Raw genomic sequence first — 22,175 nt, 5'->3', positions numbered from 1 at the left:
ATGCTTTCCTGGACAAGTGGTGTGGTGTGGTATGGCATGGCATGGCATACACAACTTGAATCAGGGCCACCCCTTTCTCCAATGCAAGGAAGCAGTCCTGCTCCATCCCCACCCCAACCCCTGGTGAAATAGTAATGGTTTCTGCTGACATTTTTGCAGGGGGCAGTAATGCCCTTGCACCGTAAGACTTCCATAGCTCCCAGTGGCAGCGAAGAGTTAAACAGGGTGAGTTTCAGAAGCAAAGTAATACCTGTCCTGATCTGCCCAGCTTGCCTCTCAGAGGATTCTGCAGTAGGAGATGTGGGGCCACAACAGTTGGGGTGGGGCAACAGGAAGCTGCACATTTTGCATTGCTTATTCCATCCTTCTCTAAGGTGAGCTGCCAATATAATCTGGTTTTTAATTTACGACATTATCCTGGCCTATCATCATCATCATCATCATCATCATCATCATCATCATCATCATCATCATCATCATCTCCTCTCCCTCTCCCTGTCCCCTGCCATAGACGAGAGCTGAGGTAGCCAAGCAGGAATCGCTCTTGGAGAAAGTGCAGACTCACTGCAAGGTTAGGCATTTCCTGGTGGAAAGCAAAATGAATGCTACATTAAAATGGCTCTCAGTCAGAATGTTCAAATTGAATGTGTCTTTGAGTCTAGACGCTTTTGCATGGCAGGGTGGGAAGCCAATAGGGTTTTTAAATGCCCTCTCGGTCTCAAATACGTCCACAATTTCACTCTCTTCCTCTCCTTCACCCTCTCTCATCCCCTCCTCACTTAACAGCATTTTTTATTATCAGCACCTAATCTACGGGGAGGAGCTTGACAGCAGCAAAATCCAATTCTGATGCTATTAGCCTAATGTCAGTAAACACGGGGGTCAAAGGGAACTCAATTTCTATTGGGGGATATGCAAAAACCAAGATCAGACTCAAAAGTCTCCAGTGCCTCTGCACCAAACATGGATGGCAAGATGTCTTTTGTGCTGCCCCAATTCTTAGTTCCAAAGCCTCTTAACAGGACTGCTTCTTCTTCCTACTTTAATAATTCACCATTTTAAAAGCACCTTGAGGAGGACTCTTCCTAGAAATGGAGGGAACTGACGCCACCCTTCCCTGTCCACACCATTTAACAATTGAAGTTCTGCCTTAAGTGAGAATCTGCTTATTTCATACTGCCTGCTTTGGGATTTTCTCAATGGCTAGCCAGTCTAAATTTTTTGACACTATCTTTTCAGCGTCCCTTTACAATGTCTAAAATTCATTTTTGCCAAATCTAGCAAATGCACCAAGCTGCATGTCTATCTCAGCAGCAGCGAGAACATCCCATACTAATTAAGGGAGAGAATCAATGGGGGAAGCCAGGAAAGCAGTGTTAGAGAGAATTGCCTCTGAATTGGCCACAAATTATTTGACAGGTACAGGTCGCCCAAAGCAGCAGGCACCATATTGTTTCCAAAGTCCACCCACTTACTCCTTTTCAATTGCACTGTCATGTAGTGAGAGCTTGCTAATGGTCTTAAAATCCATCAACAGAGGAGACCGAGAAGAACCTTTCCCAACACGGCTCAAGCAGAAAGAAAGCTCTGAGCTACCAGCAACTGCAATCCTTCTGAAATTATCACACAGAAGGCAATTAAATCCAGTCACTTCTCCTCTCACCTTTCCCTTTCAGCTGCTTCACATCCCAAATGGGCCTGAGAAACATTTCCATTGGCATAATCTATCAGTTACTATTCAAATGTATATCCCATGCTGCGTAAGAACAAGAAATGACTTTGCTGACAGTAAGTTTAGCACTTAAAAGAATGCAGTAGGGTAAGGTAAGCATAAGGTAGATCGGGATCTACTGGGAGTTCCTGGAGCGATTTTCAGTAGATCAAGAACTTCTTACTCTCAATTGTTTGCTGTTCAAATCAGACTGATGTGGTGTAACTCATATGGATGTTTGTATTCTTGTGCTTGACTCATGGGATTCAACTCTTGTGCTGCCATTTTGTTCTGGGCTTCAGTGGGAGACTTTGTCGTTCCAGTTGGAGACAAGGCAGTACTTTGAGAGACAGTGTACACAATAAGAGCTAAGTGCCAAGCCAGAAAGCTCCCAATTCAAATTGTGCCTCACTAACCTCCTTCATCCTAAACCAGACAACACACAGGCCAAGGCTAAGTTAAGCTCAAATGACTCAAAGCTGAAGGGGGAGTCCTCTCCACCCTCAACGTCCATCCATGAAGAAAACATGAAAAGCACCGACTCCGATTCCATGAATCACAGCAGATACTTCCCGTTCCAATTCAGATAAGGAAGGCAGTTGTTAATGCCCAAGGGTTGGAATAGAATGTCCACCCCTCTAATAGAAAAGCTTTTTAATTAGAAAAAGGGTTTGAGAAATGCAATCAAATTCTTGCCCTTTCAGGTCTACTGAGACACCTATTAATTCGCCCTCCTGGAGATAGTTTATTATCTCTTGCAACAGCGAGTAACTAAAGAAGTAGAGCAGGGTGACCCAAATTGGCATTGTAATTATTTAAACCTATAAATAGCCATTGTCACTGTATAAATTAAAATGCTATATGGTAATGCCCTCTTTTTTCCCCCCAGTCTCTAAAATTCGAGATGTGCTGAAATACACTGGCACATACTATGCAGCAGGATAAGCATTGGCACACAAGAGTGCTTCAAATCTACAGACTGTATTAAAGGAAACACATCTGATTAACATTTGAAGAACATGTGAAGTCGAAGGCTTTTGTGGCCAGTATCCATAGATTTCTGTGGGTTTTTCAGGCTGTGTGGCCATATTCTAGAAGAGTTTCTGCCTGATGTTTCACCAGCATCTGTGACTGGCATCAACAATTTGTTTATACAGCTTTTCTCTTAAGCTGTAAATACTGAGTATGAAAAAGCATGAGGATCATGGAACAACAAGTGAGAGGGAAAACAGAGAAGCTCTTGCTGCTCAGAGCACTAGAAAAGAAAGGTGAAATGTTCCTGTCCCAGACGTAACCTCACTTACAACACCCCTGGGAGCTCTTGAAAGCTTCATAGGGTTGCCACAAGTCCAAGCTGACTTGATGGCAAACAACATTCACTTGCACACTCAACAGAGACTCTTTAAGCCTTGAACTAAATTTCACTGCAAACGTCATGCCTTTATTACTGTTGCTAACTGTGTCAAGTCAACTTGGACTTATGGCAACCCTACTGATGAGACCTTCAGGTCACTCCATCATCAGCAGACCTGCTCAGGTCTTGCAAACCCAGGACTTGGGCTTCCTTGATTGAATATATCCACCTGTAATGTTGTCTTCGAATTTTCCTACTGCCTTCGATCTTCCCAAGCATCACTGTCTTTTCTAGGGTGTCATATCCCATGACATGTCCAAAGTACGGGAGGCTCAGTGTAGTCATCTTGGCTTCTAGGGAGAGTTCAAGCTTTATTTCCTCTGGGACCCATTTAGCTGTCTTTGTCTGCCAGGGTATCCTCTCCTCAAGAACCATGCTTCAAATTAGTTCTCTTTCTATCTTTTTCCACTGTCCAGCTTTCATGACCATACACAGAAACTGGAAATGCAATAGTATGGACAATTGTGACTTTGGTATTCAATTATACATCTTTACACTTGAGGGTCTTTTCCTGTTCCTACATAGCTACCTTTCCAAGTTCGAGTCTCCCTATTTCTTGACTACAGTCCTCACTTTAATGAATCACTGAACCAAAATACAGTACAGGAAATTTTTCACTATCTGAATGTCATAGGTAATCACCAATAATACAATTAATATATTTAGCCAAATTTTTGGACTTTGATGCTTCTGGGTTTTTTACCAGCTCATCTCACCCAAAGCCTGGATGGATACAGACCAACCATGCTAGTGCACTGATCTGATGTGATGAGCTACTACCTTTGACATAAAAGCAGGTTACTAATGGGAGTTAAAAGGACACAATATTCCCATTAGAAAGTGTACTGTAAAAGAGGTATTTGTCAGCAAATCTTTCATTGTCCTGTTTATCAGAATGAAGCAAGGCTATTGGCCAACCGCAACAATGAAGGTGACGTAGCTGGGCATTGGCGCACCAAGAATGAACATGAATTTCCCTGAACAACCCAGGTTCTGACTGGAATGAGATGAAGGTGCAAAATAAACCGTGGTTAGACTGGAAAGACATTACAATGCAACACATGGATCATAAAGTGATGTACATGGCTTGGGCTGGCTACCCTCTTCTCATAGGACAAACGTGAATAATGCACATTAAAGAACCCTTCTTCCTGGTATTGGCAAGACAATAAATATTAAAACAAAAGAAACTGCAGTCTTCATCTGCTTTTGAAATTAAACCCACATTAGTACTCTGGGATAGACAGCCAACATAACATTATAAACTGCAAGGCTGCAACCTATACTGGCCCAAAGCCAAAACCTTAATGGACATTCAAGGCACCGAGTAAGGAAATGGTTCTCTATTAACGTCTACAAATAAGTCAACAATCAATGTTCAGTATTACCGTAAGATGTGATGCACCCTTTGAAAGCCACTTTCCATTAAAAGGGCCAACCTCAGCTGCAAACAAAGCAGCAACAGGGAGGAAATTCAACTTACTTTCGCAGCGTGCAAAACAGATTTACCTTCCTTTTTCATACAGTGCTTCGGTTCTGCAAATAAATTTTGTTTTCTATACCCTGCGTTCCCAAAAGAAACAGAAAAGCACAGTTCTTTGAACAGTAAATTAATATGGCAGCTCAACAGTTTGATTTTAAAACAGGAAAACAGATTGTTTTCTTCAAGTATCTGTTCATTAGAAACAAAAATGATGCTCGATGAAAGCATATCAGCATTTCGTGCCAATTACAAATTTGGGCATGGGGAATACAGAAAGAAATGACACACACAACACTCAAACGTCTCTTGAAAGAAACCACCGTCAGCACTCTAAAAAAACAAAAACTTGGAAATTTGTGAACAAAACTGCAGAACTATATTTCTCACAAACCATACAGTGCATAAATATATTTGTACTTAACTGTATGTTTGGGGGAAACGTAGTTCTGTGCTGAGGTCAGTCAAGCTACTAGCCTAGAAGCAATGAGATCTGACATCTAAACCAGCTGTTGGAATATAAAACACATTTGAAGACCTATCTCTTTCAGCAGGCCTATCCAGGCAGTTTTTAATCATGAATTTTAAACATGAATCTTGTATTTAATTATTGTCTTATGTATTGGAATATAAATATTGTGTAGAGATGCAGCTCAATATGTACATTTTATGTAATGACTGCGTTTAAACTATGTTGTAACTTTGAGGGTGCTATGGACCATTTCAGGAGCACAACCCTCATGCGAGGATCCCAGACAAGAGGCAGATAAGTCTCACCAAACCCATTGATCATAAACCTGTCCTATCATGTTGGAAAACATGATATTGCAAACATAGCCTTCCATGTATTGTAAGCAACTATGAGCCTTTCAGTAGGAAAGTGAACACCTTGGGGCACAGGCTGTTTTCTCATCAAACCTCAAAGGTCACAGCTTAGGAAGAGAACAAAAAACACTTCAAGTGAAAAACTGGTTGAACAGCTGGTGTTGTTTGGCATTTTGGACTAAGGGCTGTACTTCCATGAAGGAGGATTACTGGCAAGAGATGGGCTCCATTTAACAGCGAGTTCAAGAACATGCTTGCTAGGAGTTTTGCAAACCTATCACTTTTAAACTGAATTTTATACAGCAAGAAAACAGTATGTCAGAAGGCAATAGTGTCAATAATGCAGGGGAAACAGTTCTGGGCACCAGAGTTTCTGAAGGATAGTGCTAAAATGGAATATGTCCAGGGCAGGTTGATCAAGATGGCAAAGGGTTTCTGTTAAACAAACAAGGGTGTTAGGTATGTTCAGCCTGCAGAACAGATGTTTGAGAGGTGATATGATGTCCAACTTTAAATATCTGAAGGGCTGTGATCATGTGAAATATGGAGTGAGCTTGTTTTGTGCTGCCTCAAAACAGTGGATTCAAATGAAGAGAAAGAGGATTCCAATTAAACATTAGGAGGAAGGTGGTTTTTTTATGGTTAAGCCCTGTTTAACAGTGGGACAAAGTATCTTTGACATTAATAGTCAAAACAGACTCATCACAAGATGCTGAAGATGTATGGTTTCAGCCCTTAATCCATTTGTTTCTGGTGACTTATGGCAGAACATTCGGAAGCAAGTAAGTATACTGTTGTCCAGCATGTTCTGCTCTGCTCTTTGCAGAGGTTTCAACATGATGAAACCTGAGATATATCACTAAGAGCCTCTGGAAACGAAAGGCGGCGTTCTGAACCAAGAACAGCCAATGAAATATTCATGAAGTGCATTAGTGTACCCAGGTCTACATTTTGGACAGGCACAGAGCCCAGGCTCCATCTTGTACTTTAGAGGCACCCACAAGCTGGCTGCTTTCCTACAAAAGCCAAGTGGGCAAAGCCTTCATAAAGAAGGGATACCCCACTTGCTCGGTTATCAGCCTGGCTCCCAGGCACAGTCAATGAAGGTTACAGAGACAAAAGGCAAACAAGGGAAACCCAAAGCATCCACCCACTTTCTTCCAACTTGCCACTTCACCAGTAAAACAAACCATGCAGCACCTTCAAACATGTGCTGATATTCAGTAGGGATGGAAGATGATAAGAAATGTGTATAAGATAAGGGATCTAGATGACATATGTCAGCCTACAACAGGAAAGCTATCATGTTTTGTGCACACTGCCAGCATGGTGTAGTGGTTTGAGTGTTGAGCCATGGCTGTGGAGACCAGGGTTTGGATCCTCAGTCAACCATAGAAACCCACTCTCTCAGAGAAAGGCAAAGGCAAACACTCTCTGAACACCTTCTGAACAAATCTCACCAAAAAGGTTTGCCTTAGAGTTGGAAATGACGTTGGGTTGGAAGGCATATACAAAAAGTAAAAGAATGGGAACCTACCTGGATTAACCTCTGGTTCCTTGGACTGTAAATCCGGGATGTGACTCCTCCTGCACCTCCTTACCTCCAATACAATCATGACTAATAATAGGTACTTCTTTGAAAGAAAGAGGAGAGACTAAAAACCTTTCTCATGTCAATAGTGGAATAATCTGCGTTCACTCATGTCAGTTTCAGGGGCCTTAACCATTTGATTTAGTCTTTCTGGAGATATTCAAAGAGAATATCTTTGTAGTGTTCAAAAATAGGGTCTTCCTCCTCCAGGCTGGATGCATGCTAGAAATCTTCCTCCCAATTTGTCTCAAAAAACATTAGTGGAATCCTTTATGCCCTTCTGAACAGTATGGCTGTTCAGGAACAGATAACAAAGGTGAAAGAGTTACTCTTCTCCCTTTTCATTTATTACTACTAGAGCTTCACAGGCTGGAGAAAGCCTGTTCCAGATACAATAAGGTTCTTGTCTTGTTATACAAGGGGCCAGTATGGACAGAACACTAGCTGTACAACAGCCTCCCTTGAACAACCAAGAGCTGTGTTCTCCCTCCCACTACTACCACCTTAAGCATGAACTACTCTGTCCCTTACTAATATAGATATCATGGCTGGTGAAGAAAGAATTCCAAACAATAGGGAACTCTGAGGTGATGAGTCAAATCAAAAGGCAAACTGGGGAAAGTTTACTTTTATACCAAGAACTCACAGCAACCAAGATGAGTCCAACTGAGCACAGAACTGTCCAGAATTGTGTTAACATGCAGGTTTCCATACAAGTTTAACTAAAATGACTATCCCAGCTGCCAAATCTCACCATGCCCCTGAAGAACCAAAAACAAGAGAGTTTTCAGCATAGCAGGGGGATGGATTTGGGGACAAAAGCCTGGAGGAGGAAGACCATATTTTTGAACAATACATTAACAAGAGTTATTGCCTTCGCAACAAGCCCTTGTAAAGAAAGGAACAAAGCCCTTATTAAACACCCAGAAAAAGGACATTAAAAAAATTTCTCCTCCAAGTATAGCATTCAGAACCAAACACCTAAAAGGCTAGCATGAACTTGACAGTGGTGCCCTTTAAACAATACACTACAATACACAATACATTGCCACAGGAAGTACTATTTTGTAGTTTTGATCAACATTTGAAGGCTGACCAACACACGAATGGCATTGAATGAATAGGTCAGCTTTCTTGCTAGCCTGGGGCCCTTAAAATGTGTTGGGCTACAGCCATAGTTGGCTGGATGATTCTGGAAACTGCAGTTCAACACACCAGAGAACACCACATTGTGGAAAGTTAGCACAGGTATTCCTTACTGAACCAACACCAATGCTCCAAACCTTCCATTAAAAAAATAAGAGTTCCTCTTCTGTTGCCCAGCAAAGCATTTCCATTCCTCCTAACCACTGCAGCAGTCCTACAATAAGCTTGTCATGATCTTGCAGTGAGGCCATCACAGCTATGGAGCACATGCATCCAGATGTTTCTAGAGAAGATGGGGGAGAAATACACTTCCCAAAAGAGCCCTAAAAAAATAAACCTGGCACGGGTCCTTTGCCTTCCTAATGTGTGCAACAGTTAGCAGGACAATCACATGTAAAATGAAATGCACACATTGCTTTCTCTCCTTACAAGTGAGATCAAGAGGAAGTGTTTGGCCATGCCTTAGCAAGCATTTCTGTGTATCCTCCAGGGTTGCTTTGAGTTCTAGATTTGGTCTGCAGGCTCTCAATTGGCCATCTCAGACATCAAGCAGATTGCGTTTACCATCATTTCTCACAGATCTTTCTCCTGTTCCAATCTATATGCACACACTGGTTTCTTCTCAGGGCTGCTTGCAAGCGTTGGTTCATTTTTCTGAAACATTCTCATTGCCAAATGAATTTTAAAAAGGAATGCATGTTGACTACAAAATGCTCAAGTATGATTTTGAAAAGATAATTTTTGAGGAGTGAGAGTGGAATAGATTCCTTGCGGATATAACCACAGGAAAATAACGGAAAGTATGCAGTTCAGTATAACAGGTTTTACATAATGCTATTAAGCCTGTCATCTTACTGGCAATTCCAAACCCAAAGATTTCAAAACAGAAAAGATTGCTGATTTGCTGCATCACTAAACCAGCCCCAGTGAACATCACTGTCCTTATTATTACAAATGCATTTCACATTTATGGGATGTGTCATCTTAAATTCCTGGCAGATTAAGTGGGAATTGCACTGAGTGCAGACTAATACGTGAAATGTAACAGCAATATCAAGACCAAATCAAATGAAACATTACAAGGGAAAAGAACAGCAGCTAGGTTCTCTTTTCCTTGGCCTGTTTCTGCCACATTGCAATGCTGAGGTGTGTATCTCAAATATTTTAAAAGCATACATGAAGCAAAATGTGAAGTTTTGGTTTTGTAAACACGTTGTATCACACACTGAGGCTGCCTCTGGGCATAATACAAAATCCTGACTTCACACGTACTGGACAGAAGATAGATCTGAATCTGTTGGTAGATCTTTGGTCGATCTGCAGTAGGTCAGCAAGCATTTCTGACTCCTAAGGCTTTAACAAGTCCAAATTCATAATAACTTTCCTCCCACCTGAAGCTATATAACTCAAGAAAGTTTGGAATAACCAGGAATGGATTATCAGTCTCACTCTTGAAGGGATAAAAGAACTTGCAGTATCTACAGGACGTGATCCCTTCCCCATTTCCATTCCCTTCTCTTTTTGTGTCATGTCTTTTTAGATTGTGAGCCTGAGAGCAAATTAACAATCTGTAAGCCACTCTGAGAGCCTTTGAGGCTGATGAGCGGGATATAAATAATCTAAACAAACAAATAAATAACAACATCAGACTAGTTAATCTTGGAATTTTAGGAAAAGAAACAAAGTACTGTATATACTCGACTATACATCGGCCTCGTGTATAAGCCGAGGGCAGGTTTCGGTGCCCCAATTATGGATCCCACCTTTGCAACCACTAAAATCTTCCATCAATCTCCCAAAGCACCAAGAACCCCATACATTTTTTTTTTATTTTAAAAATTGGTGGTCTCTTCAGATGATTTTCACCTGAAAATCTATGTCACCCCAGATGCAGGGTAACAAACACAAAGATCTCCCCCTGATCCCAAATCTCCCCAATGCACTGACCTACCTGTTTCCTTCTATTTTGCTTCTAAAATGGTGACAGCAAGTGACATGACATCACTAGTGGTTGCCCTTTTAGATGAAAAACAGAGGGAAATTGAGGTATTTTGGCACAGAGCAGGTATGGCCCTGAGTGGAAACCTGACCTCCAAGCTCCTACACATTTGCCCATCCCTGCTTTAGATTCAGTTGGGAGTAGTTATGGCTGGCAGCAGCATCCTTCTGAGCTTTCAACTGATGGTAAGGCATGGGCTGAGTCAACAGATGAATCAGCCATTAGGCCTGTCACCACAAGACAAGGGGCTATCTTACAGGCATGCCAAAAGGAATCAAGCTAGCTTTGCAGCCTACAGGGTTCCCTGTAACTACGTGAAATGGGATGGTTCTGAAAGGAGATCCTCTTCAAAACGTGTACAATCTCCATGTAAACTAGGACCTTAGAGAATGTGAGTCCTGGCTCTCCTCTTCAGAACCACCCCTTGCCAGTGATCCAAGGAGGGAGAGGTGTTGGCTTAGCACGCCACCTCACTCACAAGTTGTTTTAACCTTGTTTTGTACGCTTGAACAAAGCTATTCTCTGATCACTGACACCAGTCTTTTCAGATGCTCCAAATAGCTTGCACCCATTTAACAAAACAGAAAAAGGCTCAAAAGTGCTATTTTTGGTCATGAGCCTCAGGGGTAGAGAGGACAGAAATTCTTAATGTGCTCTCTTAGCATGAGACTCGTGGCAAACGGAAATTGGTTACTATGGAAAGGCTATGAAAACAACATGTCGCTAACCCCAGCAGGATTTTCCCTTCCTCCCTAATTATTGCAGAACTGCATCCTTCTCCATTAATACAGTAGACTCCAGAGAAGGCAGGAAGGGAAAAAAGGCTGAGCAAGAAGCTCTCTAACTCCTCCATTAGCAAAAGACAGACCACTAATCTCCAGCTATTTGCTGTCTCCTCCATTTTTGTTTAGCAAGACTTTAAAAAGAAAAAGGTCTAAAATATCCCTAGGGGATGCATAGCTCTCTCTGCATCATCAGAAGTATGACGATTTGGAAAGGTAAATTTTAAAGGCTTGCCTGCATCACAAAAGATTATTCAATCCACACCTGCTCTAGGTTCCAGAAAAAAACATTTTTGGCCATGTGGAAAGAAATGGGAGAGAAGGAACCCCACAAAGAACTAGAAAAGAGAAATAACCTTCTCAAGTGGAATTATTTTCAGTTGAAGTAATGCAGATCCACCAAATGCAATGATTCAGCATTCTGCACAACTCCAAAGTTTGACTCTTTTTACAAGCAGCCGGAGGGGGAGACTATTCGGCATTTTAGTAAATATCTCTCAGCCTCAGAGAATGGCAATGGCAAAACCCCTCTGAAGAAACTTACCAAGAAAGCCTCGTGACAGGTTCGCTTTAGGGTCGCCATAACTCAGAAACAACTTGAAGGCACAAAACAACAACAAAAGGCTCAAGACTGATCAAAAATCAATTTCTTTGATCACATACATCCGACTTGTAGAATTCACTACCATAAGGTGTAGTTAACATTAAAACAAGGCCAGATAACATGGAGGATCTGTCAACACACATTATTCAAAGTAATGAAACGGAGCCTCCATATTCAGAGACTATATACTAGAAACTCAAGTGAGAAGATCATTGAATTGATGCCTTACTGAGAAGTCCATACAGACTGATCAGCTATTGCTGGGTGCTGGCCTACAAGGAATTTTTTGAGATGTAATTGTAACCAGGGATTTTTTATGTTTTCAAAACTGAGTTAAGAAGCAGAAGGGATGGTGTGAGAGATCTCCTGTACTGGAGACATCTGACATCCCCTCCAGCTTTCTGAATCCATGTCTCCCAGAGCCAGCCAACCAGGGAAAAAAAATCAACTTACTCTCAAGTAACAGGAATCTATTATAAGATTCCCAGCCAAGCACTCTAATGGGAAACATTTCCTCTTTTTGTATCAGCCATCTAAGCTTTATTACTGTTAAATAATTCACATAATTAACTGAGACGCAATTTAGCTTGCCTCTTCTCAAATCAGTACTAAAAGGTATGGTTAAAAACAGAGGTTCCAAGCCAGAAAACACCTCCCCTGGTTAACAGAAGAAGGCAAAGGAGCTGAACTCTTGAGCCAAACAAGACTACTGAACCTATCAAGACATGTGCTTTCTTTTACACTTCTAAAAATGTAATGGTGTTTTAATATGCTAAACCTGCTTGTGTTTTAACTTTTTATTACCACGTTTTAGCATTTATAAAGTCTTTTTGCAAGGGTGGACAACTAATGCAAGATTTGGGGCCACTTTTCAGATTGGTCAGGTGCTTGAAGGCCATACTTTTTCCATTTCTTTTTAACCTTTTCAACCCTTTCTTTACAGAAGGCATTACTGGGATGTAGCTTCAGAGGAAATATTCATATTTAACTAACCTTCCATTGTGCTACTGAACTGTTCACAAGTTAATGTTACCCCAAATGCCCCATCAGTCAGATTTAACATTTAATTGAATACAAAATAATATATTAATAAATAATGTTACTGTTTAACTATGAAAAAAATCATTCCACCTATTTTGTGGGGAAGCTGCCTCTCTGCAGAACTGCTTTCCCCATGAGACAGCAGACACTCACTCCTGCGAAATTGTGACAATATGTCTCAGTATTCACTTTGTAATGTGTGAATATTGTCATTTTTACAGATTCTTAGACCCTTGCCTGTATATCTGTGTCCTTCACAGGCTCTAGAGGCTCAAATGTTGTCACAGCACTAAGGCTCTCCAACCGTTGAGAAATGTGGGAGATGTCAAGCCCTCTCGACCCAAGAAGTACTGATCTACAAGAAAGAAAGAAAAGGAGTCAGATGGGACAATAGACACTTTAAGAAGGGATGCATACATAGTGATTTTTGTACTTCAAAATAAAATGCCAGGTGTTTCATTCAAATTTGCTAAATCAAAGCAAAGCGGTTCAAGCTACCTCACAGCCTATGTGAAATCTCAGTTGGAATAAGACTGGATATGTGTGTGTGCGCATGTGGACAATGTCCTGTCTAAGTGATCAAGTAGCCAGACTACAGTACTTTTCATTATACTGGTTTCATTTAAATTCAAGCATTTAACTACAAAAGAGAGAGTTTCAGAAACCTACGCTTTGACATCTGCAGTCTCCTGTGATGTGCGGGTTAGTGTCCGGGAGCGAAGCCGCTCTCCCGCCTGTTGGATCTCTTGGAGATTACGTTCGACGTGAGGAAGCTCAGCAATGCCCTCTGTCTCAGCTGCAAGCTGCTCTGCCTGCTGCAGGAGCTCACCAAATCCTTCTCCATCCATTTGCAAGGCTGGGTGCTATGGGGAAATCCTAAGGGGAGAAAGGAGACAGGCTCTCTCAAGAAGCATGAAAGGTACAGTTAAGTCAGCATAAACAACAACATTTGGATGTCTTTTTACAGGGCTGAAGAACCTGCTGCTATGTTACTCCATTTCCCATCAGCCCAGCAAGCCTGATGATGGGAATAGTATCTCACCATGCTGTCTGTTCGCAGATGGTTTCATTTCACATGTGCATATTGTTAGTTCTGAATAAAAAACTTGCTTAAACATGCTCTTTTTTGTGGTGCAGTAACTTATCCCTATTCTTTCCATGTTATTTTGGCCTCCAGTACCAAATGTTCTGTTAAAGAGGGAATGACCAGGAACACATCCGCTTTGGTGACTGAGGCGCACCTGTATTTATTTTATTCAACTGGCAAGCAGCTTCAAGGTGGCTCACCAACAAAAACAATTAAAATACAGTATTAAGAAAACAGATCTTGGAAAATTATTTCTCATCCTGCAAATTTCAAAGCCCACCTCAAAGCTGGCCCAGAGCTACATTTGAAAATCCTGATGGATTTTTGAGAAAAAGACTTACAAGCAAGAGCTGGCAGAAATCTAATATCCCACTCATGGTTATCTTCCAGAAAAATCCACAAGGGACTTTGATTCCGACATTAACACTTTTCACATGTATTCCCGCGTAGGAGTCATTTCAAAGGACTCTTGGGGAGGAAGAAGTTATGCCAAAACAGGCTGCAATCTGTTAAGTGCTTAAAAGGCCAGAAAGCAGAAAGCTATGATTTTCAACATGCCAACTCCACTCAGTATTCTTACTTCTTCCTTCTGCTTGCATTGATCAGCCTGGGGTAGCTTATTTCTCTTGTAAAGGGAGGTTTGGCAGTGTGTGTTGTTTGGCCATCCAGGCTTTTTGACAAATTTCCAAGACTTCTGATCCAGCCCATCCACCAGTCCCCTACTCACTATTGGGTAAGAACTGGAAATTCAGACCAACCGATAACTAGATACAAGTATGAAAATAACTATTCCAAACTCATATATGACTAAGGAACAGTTGTAAAAGTGAGAGCAGACTTCAGTGTCTTGGGTCAGCCTGGGTAGAAAGCAACCCCAATAATCTTGTCCCATTAGTTAATGCACCAGTTTGCATGTACTGGTTGGAGTGGTGGACTTGCAGTGAGATTATTTTGGTTCAATTCTTCTACTTGGTCATGAAGCTCACCTTATGACCTTGGGCCAGCTGTTCTTTCTCAGTCTGGCTTATTTCATAGGAAGGTTTCGAGAATAAAGCAAGGAAATACCAGGTATGCCAGGGTGAGCAACTTCAGAGCATCTGTTAGCTGCAATAGGACCCCAAAACAAGCAAAGGAAAGGAAATAATAACAAGAAGGAACTGGAAGTCCACTTGCACCTTTAATTTTGGCTGGTTACAATGGTTTCCAAAACCACCTGTCCTTGAGATTTCTGAGAGCAGAAAACCAACCTGGAAGTGTGGAATCAGAGAACTGGAAAACTGGAGTGCAAAAATCAGATATGGGCTTCATGCTTCCCATAGAGTATACTTTGTCCACTGTGATGCACAGACACATGAAGGAAAACTAGGCTACATAATAAAATAATAATGGATGAATGTCACCCCATGGCTTAGCTTTCCATAATCAGCTCTGTGCACTTGCTTGCCCTGTAGAAATATATAAATCACAGATTCATAGAGTTGGAAGACAAAGGGTCAAGGCTGAAAATATGCAAGAATCTCCCCTGGGTAGCCCTAAGTTTCAACAGCATGGCTCTTAAAAGGGGGTACAGAATGCACAACCAAATCTTGGGGCTGTCCTTGGAATACACAAAGCCTTTCCCAACACATAACCTGGCGACACAACGAGGGGGTAACAATCAGGCTGGCTCCAGACAATGGAAACCATGTGAGTATCCCCAGTCAAGGCAAGTCCCGGTGTGCTCTTAAGAAGTATAAATGACAAACTGACATCCAGAAGCCAAGAAACAAAGCAGGCAATGGATCCGGAAACAGTGGGGAGGGGGAGACAGGGAGTGCAAAGCCATGGCAAAAAGGCAATTTCATGCCCTGCAATGCAGCAGAGGATGCCGCCTCAGCATTGCCTTGCAAGCGGCTTTTCCCCTTTGGCAGGGAAGGATTGTACGCTGCTGCCAGAAACAGCCTCTGCTGGCTGACAGTGACCAAAGCAGTTGCCCTCCCACTCAGTTAAGGCTGCTCCTGACTCTTCCGGCACAAGGAGCAGCAGTGCGTCTGGCGCTGGCTGCAAGAACAGCCAGGCTGTGCTGTGATCCAGTACGTTTCTCTTTTTCATTAACTACCTTGTTGGAAAAGGTGGTGGCAGCCGCGCTACAGCGACCTTCACTGACAAAGCCAAGAGGCACACTGAAGGCAAAGCATGCTCTGATAGCAGCTTCCACTGATGCATTCCCTTGTTTGCTCGTTCGTTCGTTCATTCGTGGCACACAGAGAAATGAAGGTAAATCAGCCAATGAAGCCCACAAACCTCAGGGAGGATCCCTGAAAACACTTCAAGGAAAAGGCCATTTACTTACACCTGGCCCTTCATTTATTCTGGGGATAAAGATGCTCTTGGAATGCAAGTTCTTGCATTCACAGAATCATGGAGTTGGAAGGGGCCTTATGGGCCATCAGGTCAAGCTCCCTGCTCAATCTAGGATCTCTAGCTAGAGCATCCACAGCAGGTAGCTGTCCAGCCTCTTTCTGAAGAGCAGACAGGGCTAAAGAAAGAATTAGCAGGCACAGCTCCATCATGCCCAGGTTCAGAAGTAGATGAAAGGCCCTCCCTCCATCCCAACTGCCACTACCTTGGCCTCAGAGAAAAAGAGGCAGTATCTGCTGGACACAATCCCCTCATACATTGCCATCCCCTTTCCTTGTGGGTCAAGCCTTTAGATTGTCAACCTGAGGGCAGGGAACTGCTTTTTCTTTTTCTTGTCAAACACAGTTGTGACACTATGGCTTGTTACAGACTACCAAAATAAAGCTGCTTCGGGTCTCTTTGGAGGTATGCTATTTAAATGATGCATGGGTCCTAAGAGTCCGGAAGTCGCCCCAAAGCCACACTCCATTCCTAAGCACTGGAGTGCAGCTTTGGTGCAGCTTCCGGATTCTTAGGATGCATGCATCATTTAAACAGCATACCTCCAAAGAGACCCGAAGCAGCTTTATTATGGCAGTCTGTAACAGACCTATATAAATAAATAAGTGAAAACATCTATCCCTATCAGACCCTGACCCTCTAGTGCACACAGTCCGTCTACAGAACTAAGTGCCAGTAGCAGCATAGAAAGACCCAAGTCTAAGCCTATGCAAGCAGCTCAATTTAGCAGTATGGCTGCAGCATTTTGGACCGCCAGCATTTTCCAAACAGTTTCCAAAGGCAGGCTCACAGCAACTCAAATGGGATGTATGTAATCAAGGCACATATCACTGTAGCCAAATCTGACATCTGCAGGAATAGGCACAACTGGTGCTCTAGATTCAACTGTGCAAATACACTCCTGGTTGCTCCTGAAAGCGTAGTATCCAGGGTGAGATCCAGGTCTAGGACCTTGATCTCCAGATAAAATATAACTCCATCCAGGAAAGGCTAACACCTGATCTGCCCTCCAGCTGACCAGGAGCACCTCTGCCTTGTCCGGTTTCAGATTGTTTGCTCTCATCCAGTCCATTACTGACAACACACACGTTGAGCACAGAAACGGCTTCCTTGGAATCGCCAATAAAACCTCTACCTGCAAAGGGCAGGATTCACTGTTGTCATCTTACATGGTTTACTGCATTCTTGAGACTGCAGCCACTCCTAATGTAGCTTGTTCAGTTCAGGAAGGACAAGCGCAGGCACAAGCCGCAGAATGCCAGGATCTTCCCATCTGGTTGGGGAAAGAGCAACAGCTGACAGCTGGAGACAGATGGTGCAGAGAGAAGAAATTGAACTAACTTCCCCGAGTCCCAATGGAAGAGCAAAGCAAGAGTGCTGCGTAAAAACAAGATTGATGATCCATCAGTAATTACTGTCGCATTAAGCCACTGTCTCTACTCAAAAACAAACTCTTTTATTTGAACGTGTCTGTAAACGGCTGGAGAAGAACATTGAAAAAATAGCCAGCCATTGTTTGCCATTGATCACACCCATTGATTAGTATTTCAGCCTAAGCTGCTGCATGAAAAGTACCAGTGAGGGTAAGGGAATATGGGATCTAATTGGCTCCATCAGATCAGAGGTGAAGCAATATTAATTTATTGAAATATTTATCCTCTGTTTTCTATATCAAAATATCACAGGGTGGGGTACATCAGAGGCATCTGACCCAATATAACAGTTCAAGTAGTGTTCACAACGGCTCTTGCATCCTTTTAGCAACAAGCGGCGTGCCCGATAAAAGTATTTGTCCATTACACCACAGAACATATTCTGCTATATGCGCCATCACTCCTCTTCTGACCTTCTTGCACTCACTCCAGATTAAGGATGTTGTCACCGTTGATGAGTTATCCTAGAACAAATGGATCAGTTATCCTGGAACAATGTGAATTGGAAGGCTTTCATGACCAACATCCATGGTTTTTTGTGGGTTTTTTGGGCTCTGTGGCCATGTTCTAGAAGAGTTTATTCCTGACGTTTTGCCACCATCTTCTCTGAAGATGCCAACCACAGATGCTGGCGAAACGTCAGAAATAAACTCTTCTAGAACATGGCCACAGAGTCCGAAAAACCCACAACAAACATATCCTGGAACAGGCTCAGATAGGAAATTCTCTCACCTCTTATGTTGGCACATATATGTACGCATTTTTTAATTCAGGTACTTTACAACTACCAACTTCCCTCCTGTGGGCTGAAGGCAACACTTCCACTAAGCTCCCCTTGTTAGCTCTTCTCTGAATGTGTGGTAAAGAATTGTATGCGTGTGCAAACGTGTGCATATGTTTTACTTCAAAGTGCCACATTTTCATAGGCAATATACTCTCTTTTTCCAATAACAAAGCTATTCATGCCCTATCATCTCCTCTTGCCCCACCCATATTGGCAGATTTCAGGAGGGAAGTGGAAATCGCGCCCGAGTGTTTGTAATTCGCACTGCACCCACACAAAAAGACACTGCAGACACAAGAAAGAGATGAAAGGTTGAGCTGTGCTCTTGTCTCCATTCCATTCATTTGAACAATCTTGAGTAGGAGCCATTCCTGGCACGTTTGTATATGAAACAGTAAGTTCTTGCTCAGCTGAATAGGCAGCAACGCAAAAAGTGAAGACTAGTCATACCAGTAGATTGCTTCCAAGACCACCTCCTCTGAAATAACCAAGTAGGAAAAAAGAACAAGGCAGTAACCAGACAACAGAGAATTCATATTGATCCTATCAGTTACAGTAGCCCTAGCCCTGCAATGCAGGTTTATCCGATAAAAGAGGTATATTGCCAATGGTCAATGCACATTTGCAATGCAAACAATCCCAAGCGGTAAAGGAAACAACCTTGTGTTATTTGAATGCAAGCCCACACACAGGCAGGGGCAAGGAGAAAGATCCTAGGTAATGCTCAATGCTTTTCAATTCATCACATCTTAGGATGGCTGCATTCCCATCTGCCTGAATACTCTGCTTTTATTACTGTACTTAGAAGTAGAATTACTTCTAGCACTCCAGGAGAGTTCATGCATGCCCTGCTCTACAAAGAGTGCTAAAAGCATTCCAATTAATAGTGCAAGATTTGGCACACACACGCACACAAACACATCCCTTGAGCGTCGCAGCATAACACTGCAAAAGAAATTATTCGTTTCAGTAACTAGGGCAGAAACTCCTGGTTGAAATTTTCCATCTGTGCAAAAGTGTCTGTGAGGTTCAGAGTGAGAAGGTGCAAATGGCGGCAAAGACAAGCCACTTTGGAATGGCAAAGCAACATACAACATGCAAATCTCTGCCTTTCCCCAGTCCAGAGCATGTGGCCTCTGTAAGCCCCCTGAACACACATACACCAGATTCTCTTCCAGACTATACAGAATCATTAGTAATAATTTTGTACTGTTGCACCTTAATAATTCCCTATATGGCAATAGTTGTGACATAAGCACCCCCTAAGCAATGTTTTCGTCCTCTTAACTCCTGGAGCTGGAGGCTTCTGTCTCCCATTCACACAACAGACCAGCTTCGTGAGTAGGAGAGCAGGAGGAATCCAGGGATCCTTCCTCCTCTTTACTTGTAAAACAGAAGGCTGTGGGTAGAATGGGAGACAGCAGCCTCCAGCTACAGGAGCAGGGATTCCTCCTCCTATTCCCAAAGCGGTTGGCTGGTGTGTCAATGGGAGACAGCAGTGTCCAGCTTCCAAAGCAGAACAGATGCAATAGCCTTCTGCTTTGGTAGTTGAAGAGGAAGAATCCCTGGATCACAGATCATAGAATCACAGAGTTGGAAGAGACCCCAAGGGCCATCCAGTCCAACCAATGCAGGAACAGATTCCTCCTGCACTCCTCTCCCAAAGCTGGAGGCTCTTGCGTCAATGGTAGAGAGCAGCCTCCCTCAAACTCACTCACTCCCTGGTTCTCCCTCGTACTTCTCCCTCTCTCACGGATGGGGCCAGGCCATACCAGAAGAAGAGAGGAAATAGAAGTCCAGCCCTATCTCCTGCTTCCAGAGGGTTGTTTGAAGCTCAGTGGGCAGAGAAAGGAAAGCCCTTGTCTGCCACACCTTCTCTTCTGCTGAGCTCCTCTGCCTTACAAGGTATGTCAATGCTACACTCAAAGACATTTAGGGAGGAACAGTGAGTGGCATGGCTAGGCTGGTGGCTGTGGTGTCACCCCACTTACGGCGTCACCCCATACCACCAAGTGACACCTCTGCCACAAGGCTGGCGTGGCGAAAGGCTTCTCGGTCACTTCTCAGCCAGCTACTTGGTTGCTGCTTGCAGGGTGAGCAGGTGGCAAAGGAAGCAGAGACTGAGACTGGTTGTTTTGAACGTACCATAGAACAGTAGGCCTAACATTAAGAAATATGGGGTTGCTAGGGTTGTCACCCAAGAGGAAAGGGGCCAGTGGTCCAAAAAGGTTTGGGGAGCACTGCCTTCCAAGACAGAATAGCTCCGGATTATATATAAGCCTCAAAGGGGGGGAGGGTGTCTGTGTATTAATGGGATCTGAATGGTGCACCGTGCTCCATCCTGAATGTGATACCCCTTCAAAGACTTAAACAGGGCTATCATGTCCCCTCTTAACCGTCTCTTCTCCAGGCTAAACATCCCCAGCTCCCTAAGTCTCTCCTCATAGGGCTTCATGGTTTCCAAGACCAGTCTCTTGTGGACACATGGCTCCAGCGCCTCAACATCCCTTTTGAATTGTGGAGCCCAGAACTGGACTCAGCGTTATTTCAGGTGAGGCCAAAACAGCATAGAACGGAAATGACTTCCCATATACCATTTGCAGGTTTTGTCCCCAGCTAGTGTTCAGAATTAGGCCGCCTCTGGCTGGGAAGGCTACAGAAATAAAGTGGTTTGACAATGCTTTAACTGCCGCAGCTCCATGCTATGGAATCCTGGGATTTGTAGTTCCGTGAGACACTCAGCCTTTCCTGCCAGAGAGCTTTGGCGCCACAGCAAACGACAAGCCCCAGGTTTCTGTAGGATCAAGAGGTATGGCATTTAAAGCTGTATCAAGCGGCATTAATCCTGCAGCGAAGGTTAGCCCCAAAATAAACAGTATGTCAGCATTTTAAAAAGGCGTCAAACTGTATTAATTGTGTGGTGTAAATAAGACCCAAGTTGAACAGTTTGTCGAACTACAAATCCCAGGATTCCACAGCAAGGAGCCGTGGCATTTGAAGGGGTGTCAAACAGCGTTATTTCTGCAGTGTAAATAAGACCCAAAACTGTACAGATGATCAAACTACAAATCCCAGGATTCCATAGCAACTGCGGGTTGACAGTTAAGTCTTACTTCCCTGACTGCAAAGAGACAGCATTCCCCTTTGGGTCTGAGGGCAGTCAGACGCAATTAATCAGAATCAATGAATGTAACTAAGGCCCCATCTGGAACAGCTCTCCAAACTACAACTCCCAGGATTCCACAGCAGGCAGCCATGGCATTAATCAAAACACACTGCAGAAATAACCCAGTTTGAGACCGCTTTAACTGCCCTGGCTCAATGCTAGAGGATTCTGGGAACTGTAGTTTATTATGGTCCCTGAGCTCTTGGCTCAATGTCTCAGAGAACTACAGTTCCCATGATTCCCTCGCACTGAGCCAGGGCAGTTAAAGCGGTCTCAAACTGGGTTATTTCTGCAGTGTGTCTTGGACTCAGTTCGGCCTCGTTCCTACCTTCCTTCTGCTTCTTTTCGCCGCCAGCAGCCGGGCGCTCTGACGTCACGGAGCTCCGCTCCCCGCCGCGCGCTCTGATTGGCCCACAGCCGCCGGCTTCTTCTCCCAGCAACACCCGCGGCCGCGCATGCGCGCCTGCGAAACTGTGAAGAGAACGAGAACGTTGACGCCGGGTTCGCGCATGCGCAGAAATGGAACTGCCTCCCTCGCCTTTCCGCGGTTACCGCTAGCCAGGCTTCGTTGCTATGGAGACAAGAGAAGGCCGCATTCCTCTGCTATGCTCACCAAGTCTTATAACTTTCCCCCAAAACTGTTGAGGACGAGGAGGGAGTTGTAGCTCCTCCTTCATCAAATGTGGCTCTTCTAAGTGTTCATTTGCATGAA

At 43.4% G+C, this 22,175-nt stretch overlaps 1 protein-coding gene across 3 annotated transcripts in view; it reads right to left on the bottom strand.

Moving 5' to 3' along the window:
- The window catches only part of LOC149306055 (nuclear pore complex protein Nup93), a 58,590-nt gene extending 36,677 nt beyond the window's left edge, over positions 1-21,913 (bottom strand). Inside the window, exons 1-3 of one of the 3 annotated variants that reach the window (XM_089476837.1) lie at positions 21,792-21,913; positions 13,263-13,469; positions 12,831-12,948 (exon numbers count right to left, since the gene is read on the bottom strand). In XM_089476837.1, the coding sequence (XP_089332963.1) occupies positions 12,831-12,948; positions 13,263-13,441 (297 nt within the window). In that variant the 5' untranslated portion in view covers positions 13,442-13,469; positions 21,792-21,913. Of the gene's footprint in view, positions 1-12,830; positions 12,949-13,262; positions 13,470-17,215; positions 17,458-21,791 lie in introns of those variants that run through there. The other 2 variants (XM_089476839.1, XM_089476838.1) reach the window with 2 other exon arrangements.
- Positions 21,914-22,175: the final 262 nt, after the last annotated feature.

This window comes from Sceloporus occidentalis, unplaced genomic scaffold, assembly GCF_023333645.1.
Source record: "Sceloporus occidentalis isolate IW3139 unplaced genomic scaffold, rSceOcc1.0.p SCAF_10, whole genome shotgun sequence".
In the NCBI taxonomy this organism is placed as follows: domain Eukaryota; kingdom Metazoa; phylum Chordata; class Lepidosauria; order Squamata; family Phrynosomatidae; genus Sceloporus; species Sceloporus occidentalis.
The sequence above is the reverse complement of the archived record's forward strand: the minus strand, read 5'-3'. Positions and strand labels throughout refer to the sequence as shown.